The sequence below is a fragment of the Alligator mississippiensis genome, chromosome 7 (genome assembly GCF_030867095.1).
Source record: "Alligator mississippiensis isolate rAllMis1 chromosome 7, rAllMis1, whole genome shotgun sequence".
Lineage (NCBI taxonomy): Eukaryota > Metazoa > Chordata > Crocodylia > Alligatoridae > Alligator > Alligator mississippiensis.
The window spans coordinates 65,101,184-65,114,529 of record NC_081830.1 but is presented as its reverse complement, the minus strand read 5'-3'; the positions used below and the strand labels follow the sequence as shown (position 1 = coordinate 65,114,529).

General features: G+C 39.4%; 1 protein-coding gene across 3 annotated transcripts in view; it reads left to right on the top strand.

Moving 5' to 3' along the window:
- PLCH1 (phospholipase C eta 1) overlaps window positions 1-13,128 on the top strand; it is a 215,019-nt gene extending 201,891 nt beyond the window's left edge. For 2 of the 3 annotated variants that reach the window (XM_014602787.3, XM_019491860.2), the window contains exons 22-23: window positions 5,513-5,873; window positions 9,850-13,128. In XM_014602787.3, coding sequence (XP_014458273.2) covers window positions 5,513-5,873; window positions 9,850-11,930 — 2,442 coding nt within the window. In that variant the 3' untranslated portion in view covers window positions 11,931-13,128. The remainder of the gene's footprint in view (window positions 1-5,512; window positions 5,874-9,849) is intronic. The other variant, XM_059731059.1, reaches the window with a different exon arrangement.
- Window positions 13,129-13,346: the final 218 nt, after the last annotated feature.

Below are 13,346 nucleotides of genomic sequence, written 5' to 3'. Positions count from 1 at the left end.
TAGGGAAATAAAATATAAGGCCTGTTTGATATGAGTTTTTCCTTCTAACTCTAGTAGTTTTCCTTTTCCTTCTTACCCTATCAGGTTGCCCCAGAAAGCATACAATTTCATTACCATAATCTTAAAATGAACAAATGTGAATGGTTTTACTGTTGTCACTTAACTGCCATTTCTCATATAGCCCTAATAGCCATTTCTCATGCGGATGCAATTAAGTATATACCCATAGGTTCAGTTTAACTTCATTTTTTTTTAATAGTCATTGTCAGGAATTACGAACCCTTCCAAGCCCTTGGATATGGGAAGAGTTATTTATGAAACTTGAGGCTCAGTTCTGAATCCTATGAGTTTTAGTGTGTGTAGTTATTTTATTTTTCTGCTATATTTTAAAAGAAGAAATGTTTTGGAATGTCATGTTTTTTTTTTAATAAAAAGCAAAAGCACAGTGCACTACCCTTATAAGTTCTGTTTTATTTTCCTTTGTTAAAAGTTTTTAAAGAGGCTTATGAGGAAGTGAAGACAGAAAAACAGGCATGTACAGCATGGAGAAGATAACTAAAATAGAGTAGACTGCCAAAGACAGACATAGTGTTTAAGAAGTAGGGTAGATTTATTTTTTTAAGGCAGTTAAAAGAAGAGTTGGTAGCCCCCAGAGTTCCTTCTCTGATCAAGAAGATTTATGAACATTAGCATCAATGGAAAATTGTGGGTTGAAAGTAAGGACATGATCTAGGTCAGCAGCTTCTGGTCCAATTGAGTTATGATGGACTATTGCAAGAATTTCATGAACATCCCAGACTAATAGAATCTCCTGGATGTGCCAGCCTAGATCTAAGTATACAATGATTTGCCTCACAACTGGCCCCCTATCTCATCAGAGAGACCAGTGATTGAAGTTATAGTGCAAATATCCGTAGCAGTTCCATTCCAAACCCAAATTTCAAGACTCCTCAAATGCCATGACTTAAACTAGCTGAGAGACCATTAGCTGCCACAAAAGTGACCATAGACCCTACCAGCCCCATATGTAACCTGAGCCTCAGCTTGGGGAGCCCCACAATCCCAGGTGCTTATCCTAGTTTGGGGAGCCCTACCTGCAGAAACCATACACATACCCTAAAGCTGGCACAATCTCTAACCCTAACTCTAACTCAAGGTGCTCAAGGAGCTCCATGGTTTGCCTCAACTAGAAAACAGCTCATTCCAAACATGACAACCCATAGCTTCCTGAGCCCTCAAATCCTATCGTTAAGCCTAGCTTGGAGATCTGTAGCTCCTACAAACAGCTCCCCATTATAGATTCCAAACAAGGAGCTCTTCCTTGGATTCTGCTAGCTTTATCACAAACTATTTGCATATCTTCTGAAATCAGGTGTACTTTGACTTCTTAAAGATGTACATCTTCCTGAAGCCTGAATGCCCCTTTCCAAGACCTGGGCCAGAAGGTAGCTTTCTGAGTGGGGTAGCTATAGGTAACCACAGGGGCATGGAGTGAAGACCATGCCTCAGAGTCCAAAGAGCCAGGGGCTTACCCCTTCTAAAGTGGCATTGATGCTAAGAAGTCTGAGTACATTCAAACCTAAACCTAGCTGGATAATCCCTAATTTTAACAACCCTCACCATAGCAAGAAGAATCCTACTAGTTCCCATCCTAACCCCATGGCTAGGAGTCCTGTGATCTGTAACCCTGATGCTGTCTTGGGGAGCCCCAGAAGCCTTTAGAGCCCTACTGATCTGAGTATTAATCCTAGTTTGGAGACACCTGCCAGTCCAAAGCTAAACCTAGGCTAATGTCTACCCATAACCTGAACCTTAGCATGGTGTACTCAAGGAGCTCTGTATCTACCACCATCCAGGTGGCAGCTAGAAACTCTCTAGTAGTTTACAAACACTAGATTCAAGAGCCTTTAAACATCCTCCTGAAGCCTAGCTGGGGGACTGATAGCTCCCACAATTTTGACCATAGCAAGGAGAACCCTACTGACCCCATGCCTAACCCTACAGCTGGGAGTCCTATCATCCCTATGCTTAACCTTAGTTTGGGGGACTCATAATTCACCTTGTCTATCAGAAGTCTTTGTAGCCCCACTAACCCAAGCGTTAATCCTAGTTTTGGGGGGAAGGCCAGTTCACACCATAAGCATACAATAATACCTCATCCCATCTTTAACTGTAGATGTAACCCCCAACCTTAAACCCAGTTTAGGGTGCTCAAGAAGCCCTATACCTGTCCTCAATGCAGAAATCCCTAGTAATCCCATTACAAACCCTAATTCAAGAGCCCTCAAATATTAAACCTATTCCTACCTGCCAGAACCCTCACCCTAACAAGAGGAAATCCCCCAGGTCCCAATCCTAACTCTTTGGCAGGAAATGCTACCACCCCCAACCCTAACCCTGGCCTGTGGAGTCCCAGGATCTTTTAGAACCCACCTACCAGGATCTTTTGAATTCTCAGTGACCCAAACACTAACCTTAGTTTGGGGAGTCAGGCTAGCCCAAGCCATAGATATACCTTTAACACTAGCTCAATTTCATACCCTTACCCTGACTCTAACCTAGCTCAGGGTGCACAAGGAGCCCCATACCTTAAACAAACCAGGAGACAACTAGCACCCTTATAGAAGCTAGTTTGGAGAACATGAAAACCCTATCCCTAAGCTTAACTGTGGAATCCCTAGTTGCCACAACCCTCATTTTAGTATGAAGAACCCTGCTATGTCAAGTCTAAGCCTAAATTGGGGAATCCCAGCATCCTTAGATCTCCTACTAGTAGACTGTGAAGCCATATGAACCTGTGCTGTAATCCTAATTGGCAGATCATAATAAGCCCAGAGTACAAGCACATTTCTTGCCTATCTCAACCTCTAACCCTAACACCAACATTAACCTTAGCCCTAGCTGAAGGCACTCAAGGAGCCCCAAATCTCTGGATGTATTCTTTCAATAAAGGGAGCTGGCGAGGCACTCCTGAGAAACTTGCATTGACACTTCCTGTGCTGTATCTGTGATCTAGATAGGGAGGTGTTTAGTATCGAAAGCTATCAATCTGGTATCATTCACCAGTACTAAGTGCATTTTAGAAGAAAAGAAAAATATCTTAAACAAATTTGCAGTAGATCCTAGGGCCTTCCTGCTTTTGCCAATGTGACAGTTGCACACGTATGGAGCCACATTCTTACCCCATCAGAATTCAGCCTACTTTGCATACAGTCAGACTGCAAACTGCTTAAGTGTCAAAATGTAGACACCTAGGACAGAATCCTGTTCCATTTTACATACCCAAGTGACAATTAGTTGCATAACTGTCATTTTTAGTACATGTACAGTAGCTGTTACTCGGGCTGGGCAGATATGCATCTTTGTACATGCCTGCACTGGATGAGTTTAAATCACAAAATGTATATAGTCAAAACTTGTTCCTAGCAGCTGCAAGGCTGTTTTAGCCCAATAGCACAGTGGTTAAGGCAGTCACACAGGAAGGAGGGACATAGGCTCTAGGCTCTCTTCCCCCAGAAGGGATTTGAGCCTGCACCTCTCTGATATATTCAGCACAGGACCCAAGCTACCAGGATGCAGGTGGCCATTTCCAATCTTCCTTTTCTGGATTGCTCCCTAGGCACCTAAGAAAAGAAGCTATGAGGGGGCAGGGGGAAGAGAGTAAGATATAGAGCTGAGCAGCTTACAGATGTAACGCCCCCTCTCTCTCCCCTCCCCCCCCCCCCCAAAAAAAACCCCAAACCCAACAAAACCCAGAGCTTTACTTTAAACCTGATGCACCTTCATGCCAAGCTGAGTGAATGCCTAGAAGAGGCAGCACATTAGTTTGACCCGACTTGCCCAGTGTCTGTATAGATTAAGTGCTTCAGTGGGGCTTTTTTGGTGCTTTTATCTAATAGCTGTTTGAATCAGCTATTAGATAAAAGTGCCAAAAAGCCCTGCTGAAGTGTGCAATTTATACAGATGCTGCAGAGCTGGGTTGAGCTAACGTGCTGCTGCTTCCTGTAAAATGCAGTTTGTTTGGGTTTATTTTTTCACCCCTGACAGCAGTCTACATTGCTCAGTGAGGTGAACGCTCCTCTAGAAGGAAACACAACCTGGGTATTAGCCTGGCTTCTGACAAGGCAGGACTTTTCCTACTGTTTTCCATGCATTTTATGTAATGAATATTAAATACAAAGTGCATTGGCTCAGCTTCAAGAGGGGGGCTGGAGAAAAGTTTGGGAAATGCCTGACCTGTGGCCTGGTGGTTATAGCATGGTGCTGTGAAGTTAGAGTTATGTAAGTTCAAATCCTACCTGGATGAGACAGATCCTAAACCTGGGCTTCCTGCATGAGTGTCCAAGACATTTGACTATTGAACTAATATGTAGAAGGACTCTCCTTCCTGCTTTTGCCAATCCATAATTTGACAGTTGCATACGTATGGAGCTACGTTCTTACCCCATCAGAATTCAGCCTACTTTGCATAGAGTCAGACTGCAAACTGCTTAAGTGTCAAAAATAGCAGCTGGGTGCATAAAGGGTTCTGCCCCTAAATGCAAGTGATATCCCCTGTCATTGTTCTTGACATTCAGTGGGGATTGCTATTAGACTATTGCTGTTGACTCTGAGTTTTCAGAGAGAATGCAGTTAAGGAAACAAGTGAATTTTTGAGTTCTTAGCATAATTGTATAGGATGAATTAACAATAGCAGAAGATCTAAACAAAAGCCCTAAGTCTTGACTTTTTTTGTATAATTTAGTCCATTCATCAGGTGTTTAATAATGACTGTATTATTGGGTTTCCAAGGTATATCTAAAAGGAGTGCACTTCCATACCTGGGGAAATCATAGTATGTGTGTGACTGATATTGGTATAACACTAATGAACATTTTCAAAGGGTTTGATATAGGCTCTAACTACCTTGTTGTTTGCTTTTGTCATGATCTTGGAAGCAGTAGGCAAAAATATATTTGCATTTCTTTCCCTTTCAGTGGAGTCCTTTAATCCTCAATCCCAGTTATACTATATTGCACTTTCTAGGAGCCACAAAGGTAGTCTTCATTGGCATGCACTTTGCACTTGCTAGACACGGAGTTATTGAACAATTCCTAATCGCATGATCTGTAACTACCATATCGCATCATTCTTCATTAATATTCTGAACATTTGAGCATTGCTTTGAGGAGCCCATGTCATAAAACTCCGAGTTAATGGGTAGCCTGTCACTACAGCACATTTCTTATAGTCTTGTCATTTTTGATTTAAGAAACTTTTAGTAAACCTCTACTGTAATCATGTCAGGCTGCCACCCTAATGAGGAGAAATTTCATACATGCATGAATTCATGGAGACCTATGCTGATAATTTCCTGGTTGGAATACATGTGAATTGTCTGGTGTGAATTTTTACTTCGCTGTTTTTATTTTAATTTTGTATTCATCTGTCATAAGTATTTATGAAACACACTGCTGTATTAGTTTAATGTAATGACCTTACTTAAAGCTTGTGGTGGATCTTTTATTTTCAGAGTAGGCAGCTGATAGGATTCAGAGGGCTGTTTCACAAGAATCCCAAGCACAGTTCTGCTGAAAACAATGGGCATTGTGTACGGAAGCGATCTATTGGTGATCGAATTCTCCGACGCACAGCCAGCGCTCCAGCAAAAGGCAGAAAGAAAAGCAAAATGGGCTTTCAGGAAACTACCGAATTTAAGGACAGTGTGTCTGAGCCATCAGAACTGAAAGACAAGGAAGGAGTTCTCAGACGTACAGCCAGGAGTTTGCAAGCACGTCCTTCATCTGTGCCAGTTGACAAATATCTCCTTGTGGGATCATCATCACCAGAATGTGAAAAACTTAAAGGTGCCAAAAGAAAAGAAAGTACCTCTGGTAAGATGTTTCCAAAGTGACTTTTAGTGCAACAGGTTTAAAAATGTATTGATAGACCCAAGTCCTACAACTCTCATGCAGGTTCTTCGGTGAACACATGTAAATAAGGGCTACAGGATCAAACCCAATATGATGCCAAGATTATAGTCAATATAAAACCAATATGTAATACAAGTAATAATCTAATTTAAAATCATATGCATTTTTAAATCTCCTTCCATGTTTTGACAAGTGAAACCCAAGAAAGTTTTCCACTCCACAGATTAAGCAAATCAATTAAATATTTTTCAGAATTCTTCTTAAGAGGACACTTATTAAGTTTCTTCTCATATTTAAAAAAAGTGCTCTTGTTGCAGTTATTTTTTAATTATCCCACTAATAGCTCAAAGCTGAAATCTACATCCTTACCAGATGTTTTTTACTTCAATCTCTTTAAAGCTTTGCCACTGTGTGTTTATTCACAAGACTTTGGTGGTTGGCCCTGTGGGTTTTTTCTTTTTCTTTTTTCAAGGGAAATATAGCATAAAGCTTGTGTTTTGGAAACGTGCATATAAGGAATAACATAGACTTTGGAAACAGATGTAAAGGATGAAGAAAGGTCTAACATTCTTGACCTTTTCCTTTTAAATTAATTTAATAATATTTAAAACCTCTACTAGATGGGGAAATGGTTTATCAGGATAGAATTTGGGTCTTTTTAATGTTCTAATATAAATGTTAGTTTGCAGTATATTTTGATTCTTGAAGTAGCTCTGGAAAAAGATATTTTAAATGCATTTGGCCTGGTTTTTAATATATGAATTCAGTGGATTTGTTGATACAAAACCTGAACAAATGGCACAAGATCTGGCTCTGTGGGCATTTATAGACATGCTTCAGATTGGGGGGCAGGGGCACTTTAATTAGAGTGGCTCCGACAGCCGCTCTAATTAGAACTCCTGGAGCATCATGTGTATCAGTAGCCTCACGCTGAAAAATGGTGGCGAGGGCACTTTAAACCTTGTCAAACGAGCCTTATTTAAAGACCCTCTCTGCCATTTTTCAGTATGGGCACGCTGATGCACTTGATGCTGGAGTCTGTTGTAGTGAGGTAATTACCATGCTCCTGTAGACTTGATTAATTGAGTCTGCTCCAATGTGCTGTAATTACAGTGTGTTAGAGCAGTCTCCCTACACATGTATAGGTGCCCTATGTGACTAATACTTGATTCGTTGAAGCATCTAAATAGCTCCAGAAAGCCTTTGATTATGTGCCAATGGCATATAAAACATTTTCTTTCTTGGTCAGGGATTCTTACCCAATATGAAGCATCTACTGTACATTTCTTCCTGCAAATACTGGAGGCAGTTTGGACTCCTCGATTAGCCTCCAGGACTTGGCCATATCCTCTGCACTCTTATTCTGACTTCTGTGACATAGTGGTAGACAACAGCCATTCCTGCTTTACCCTGTGTAATCTGAAAGTCAGCTTGGTGTCTGGTGGCTGCTTCATGCTGTTTCTGTAAAAGGCTTGTACACCTGGCAGACATGGTCCTTCAAAGAATAAGGGGTTTTTATATATGGCAAAACTGCCAAAAAACTCTTACCTTCCTTTTTTTCCCAGCTTTTGAAATGGGTAGTGAGCCAGGCATGTATCTGTGACAAAAGGACAAAGTGCTGTTACACTCTGGTTACTTAGTGTATGGAAAAGCAGCTGATAAAATCAATGCAGCCATTCTTAAATTCACGTGGGATTCATGTAGCCCTGGCAAGGGCAAGAATATGTACCTCTGCTATCTTTGTTCTACCTCTCTGCATTCTGGCATCGCTCATAGCTTGGGAGGAACAAAGAATCTAGTCCTTCTTAAAGCTGATTTGCAGGGAGCAATGAGCAGAATTAAAACAGAATTTATGCACACACTGCATTACTCTATAAGTAATTTAGGTTGAAAAGGAAATTCCTCCTAAGGCCTATTTATCAAGTCTTGAAATTACACAGGTTCTTAGTATTCAAAAATTCTCTCCTCATCTGTCACAAAACTAACGCAGCTTGGGCATTCATGACAAGGGTTATGATAATTTCTAAAGAAGGGAATTTTACCCTAAAGAACTTGTAAGCAGCAAGAAAAAGTATTCGGAGCCATTTCTAAAGAGGAATGTTTCAACATTCTTATTATGTGTGGACATGCCTGGAATGGTATCAGCACTGTAGCAAGCAATCCAGCTTTAACCCTGGAGGAAGCAATATTGAAATATGATGTTGAACATAAGTAGGAAGTAGAACATAACAGCTACCAGTCTTTTGAAATGTTCTCCTTTTGAAATAGCTCCAAACATAAGTGTGTCCTTATCATTAGAAGACACACACAGAGGTGATTAAAAATCTTCTTCAGTGGGTCTAGGATGTCACTAACAAGAGCATGCTCTGCTAAGGGTACAGGCCTTGGTGTGATGACCTAAAAAGATATAACCAGAAGTAAATGTAATACCTACGTACAGGAGGAGTAGAACCTGTCCCACAAGAACAAAGGTGCGCACGGCTTGCCTCCCTAAATTGTACAGTCAGTGAAAGATCTGGTTAAGTCCCAGGCATCTCAGATTTCAAGAGACTGAATAGTGAAGATGATAAAATTCAGACTGGATTTCCTTTATGGGAGGTAACCAAGGAGACCTTCTCCCTGGGTTCAAAGGATGTGGATTACTGAGAACTTCAAAGCTGTATCCTTCTCTGAGCAAGTCTTTTTCGTGAGTTAAGGTTGAAAGGGTGTGGTCAAGACTTGTGCACATGTGTGAACTACCGCTGGTATTTGCAGAAAGATAAGGAAGCACAGATATTTCAGACTGAAGGAGATGTCAATTACCAGGTTACAATTTTTTATACTTCATTAAAGAAAGCAGACAACAGATGGATGTTAAATTGAACCCAATATAGGCCCTTTCCTGCTAAACTGCCTGGCTAAGTGAATCTCCAGGAATCTAACTGGAGTTAAACCAAGATGAAATTTGCCTTCATACACTTCTCTCTGTCTCTATAGGAAATCAAAGAACTTACAGAACATCTCAAAGAGTATGTGGCAATCATTTCAATACAGTGTTTTGGGTCTGGAGAACATTTGAACTATTTTATTTTTCATGATTTGGGGATCAGTCTTGCATTCCCTACATAAAAAACCCCCCACCAATTGACTATAGTAGGAATTTTAAATGCATAGTAAATGGACATGACCTTTGGAGACAGTGTGACTTTTTTTGTTTATTTCTCCTTGAATTGATTTCTGGTGAATGTTAGAAATTGTGTAGTTCATAAATGGTCAAATTCTCCTATATGCATTCAGCCCTTGCTTAGATAACATGGATCTTACCTAAGCATGGAGGTAAGATTTGACTTAAGTAGTTGTAGAAATGTAGAAACATTTAAAATATATTATTTAGATGAATTCTTGTCCTCTTACAATTGCAGAAGTTTAGAACTGTAAATGTCATTAGAGACTTACAATTAAATCTTAAATTGCACGTCTTTGTTCTAAGCTGTTGCTAAGAACATTATGTATGGGGGCCAGCTAGATGCAATTTTTTACTCAGAATTTTTATGAACATGCCTCTTGTTTCCAGATATTATGTTGTTTAACAGAGCTGTTTTGTTCTGTCTTTGTTGCCATGCTTCTTTATAGTACAAATCTGAATAGGAACACAACTGAAGGTAATGCCACATATGCAAGATATGGTACCTCATTGACATTATTTACAACAAATATTACATCACATGCCTGATGTAATAGACATTCAAAGGAAGCTTCAATGAAGTGCCTACAACTATATTTTCCCATTTATTCATATCTCACAGATAATTTGTACTAAACCTGCACAAACCCATAATTAAGTCCTATCACAATTGTAACTAATTTTACATTCTCCATTTGTCTGTCTAAAGACAAAATAGTTGTTAACAATACACACAATGTTGAATATAACTAATATGCTTTTTATTTCATTTAGCAGATAGTAGTGATGATACAAGTGAGAAAAAAAATTCAAAGGAACCTGAGAAAGCTGAGTCTACTGTAAATTCTGTATCTCTGCTTAAAGATGAGATTCCCCAGAGAAAGTCCAAAACTGACAGTTCTACATCATCACCCATACATGAAAAACCAGGATGTTTAGATTTTGCAAGTGGGATAGCTGAAACAATTCATCCTGCAATATATCAGGAAAATCATCTTTCCAATGAACCTGTTCATACAAGGAAGGATTTTGTTTTTGAACTTGCAACAGAAATAATACAAGACAAACACTGCACAGGTCAAAAAAGAGATGACAACACTGAAGTATATAAAGAGGAGAAAGAAACATTGCCAAGACATTCTCCTTCTCAAAAGGAGGAGATTGAAAACAATAAATGCAATGTTTTAAGGAGCAGATCTCTAATGACTTTTTCACTGACAGATATCTCTTCCACCATCTGTTCTGACATGCGTGATTTGCACTCCACTGCAGCCATGCAAGATAGTGACATTTCTCGTCTTATAGATGAGGTTTCCCTAACAAATGAGAGTGATGTTGGCAGTTCTGTCTCAGCACTGATTGGACAGTTTGACATCACAGATGAGCAAACTAATCTGACTATTGTTTCAAGTCTTCATGGCACAAGCAATCAGACCTTCAGTGTAATGTCATCACATCCACATCTCTTTGCTGTTGATCTTAACACATCCTGTAAGCACAATCTGATAAAACCTGTCGATTCACCATTATTCTCAACTCCAGATACCACTGTGTTCTCAAGCCCTGAGACGACAGAGTATTCTGTGTACACAATTATTCATGAAGCATCTCTTACACCAGTTTCTGACTGTAAACCAATAGATGAATTGGTTTGCAAGAAGAAGTTAGTTTGCATAGAAAAAAGCCCTGCTGTGTCATCTTGTACATCTCCTCTCCATTTGCTTAAAGCAGATTCCAAAAGGAAGTGTGGTTCAAACTGGGAAACACTTGAGGATTGCAGTTCCTGTACTTCTAATAGTTTTACCTTGGAAGATACATTAGCTGACCCCCCCATGTGTGTAAATTCGGCAGGCAGCAGTCTAATAGAAGTTGATGGGGATTCCCAAGACCTCTTGATAACTACTTATGAGTACAAGAGAGAAGATATGAGCCAGCTTGCTTCTCCTTTGAAACTCAAGCACAATCATGAACCAGTGTGCAACAGTGAGAGAGTCTCTGGGAATAACTCAATCAAGGAGGCCTTCTGCAGCATTGACCCAGGTAGTTCAAAACAACCATTTCCTTACCCAGAATATAATACTGTTGACTTTTTGCCTAATAATCATTGTCAAACTCCAGATATACAAAAGGATGTGGTGCCTACCTCCCCAAAATCTTGTTTTAATAAAATATACTCTGCTACCCCTCAGAATGCTTTGCCTTTCCCTCCTCCTGCATCTGTGAAACAGCCTAGTCCTTGCAAATCCAAAAGCCTTGGAGACTTGACATCAGAGGATATCTCCTGCAACTTTGAAAGCAAGTACAAATACATAAGTAGAAGCTTTATTACATCTGGCATGGGGGACAAGAAAGTGGCTGCTATGAATACGAAGAGACCACATTCAACAGATGCTCTTACAGAACAGCTACGAAAACTGGTATCTTTTGACCAGGAAGAGAGCTGTCAAGCATTGTATTCTAAGCAGAATGATGATGATGATTGCCCCAAGGCATTGGTCAGAAAACTGTCATCCAGAAGTCAGAGTAGAGTACGTAATATCGCCAGTCGTGCCAAGGAAAGACAAGAAGCCAGCAAACAAAAACTTTCTAATGCGAGCAGCATAGCAGGGGTAGTTCTCAGAAACAAACCATCAGCCTCACCCCATGTTATCAACAGGCATTCCACTGGCTCTTACATTGCAAGATATCTGAATAACTTCAATCAGGAGGATGTGGAAGGTCGGGGCATACCAGAGGGTGCATGCACTTCTTTGCGGTACGGATTTAATGATCGGTTTTATACTGATGATTCTGTTTTGCAGATGGAGGCAAGCGGTGACGAGAAGCCAGAAATTTATTTCCTGCTGAGACTGTAAATTGTATAAATGTACGTCCTCAGTGTTTACAAATTCTTTCAGTGATGGAAGGATTTTTAGCAAGAACTGCAGCTTTTGGTGTTTAAATTATTTAGTAATGCAATTCTAAATTCGTGATTTAGTCTTGATTAATGTGTCCTTTCCTGTCAAAGAGCATGTAAATGATCCATTCTTATGTAAGTCCCGTTTTTATTTAGAAATTATGAAGTGAATTAGTCAGGGAATTATTTGCATGTAATAGATCTGAACATTCACAGTGTTCTGTATTTGTAATGCATGTACATTTTAATGACAAGAGCTTAGCACATAGGTGCACATTAGCAGAACACTGCAATCCATGCAGTAAATCTCTTGCTGTTTTTCCTAAACCTTTTAGCTGATTTCAAAGGAAATTTTAGAAGGGCCACCCTTTTGGATCATACTCTACTGAGCATGAGGCTTTCTGTCCTCAGTGTTCCCATTGAAGTCAATAGGACTACTTATGGGACGAATTTCTTTTGTCCTGGATTAGACCCTTCCTTGGTAAAACTGTTTCTTATCTAAATTGTACTTACCTGTTTGCTAATGTCAGTTTTAAATCCTTCAATGCATGAGCTACAAATTGACAACTATAAATTTGTAGAATTAGGATTGCAGAAAATTTTAAAATAACATGTAGATTGTCTTTCCACATTTTGGGGCATTAGGATGGTGGTGGTCTTTTTCTTCCACTTGTTGAATGTTTGCTTCAGTCTCAACGTTGGATGAAAAAGAAAGTTAGAAGATTGTGTAAAAGAGCAGGAAAATCTTGTTTTCCGTACATTTTGTTATGTATTTTTGCTATTGGCTGTTTATGTAACTTGAATACAGTAGCAGAGCTGTTTTCTTTATGTTGGTAATTATACTTCTAAATTGTTGACAGTCAGTACAGTATTTACAGCTCACACAGCAGAATATGTAGTTGGCTTACCATAATCACATGATTTTGAGAAAAGGGCTTTTTCTATATAACACTGAAAAATGAGTGGGTGATTACAAAAATATACAAAATCTTCCTTGTAGGGAGCAAGATTAGCTTTATTTTGGGTTTTAAAATGTTTTGCTTTCACTGTGAACATATTTTTCATTATATGTAAAAGACATGTACCTTTTGCCTCTTTTTTTTGTAATATGGGACATTATTATTCCTGGAGACATCATTAAAATAGATTTTTAAGTACCTGGGTTCATGCTTATTGAAGCTATAACAAATGCAGTTACTCTTGAACTAGTAGTCAGTGGTTGCAGATTTTTGCCATGTCATGAATTTGTAATAAACCTTTATACGGGAAAAACTCTGTCATTGTAGATATGCTCAAGGTTCTAACTAGCAATTTGCAGCCTAGACTCTTTTCTAAAAGTATAAAAAAACTCCAGTGTTTTGAAGTGATTCTGATA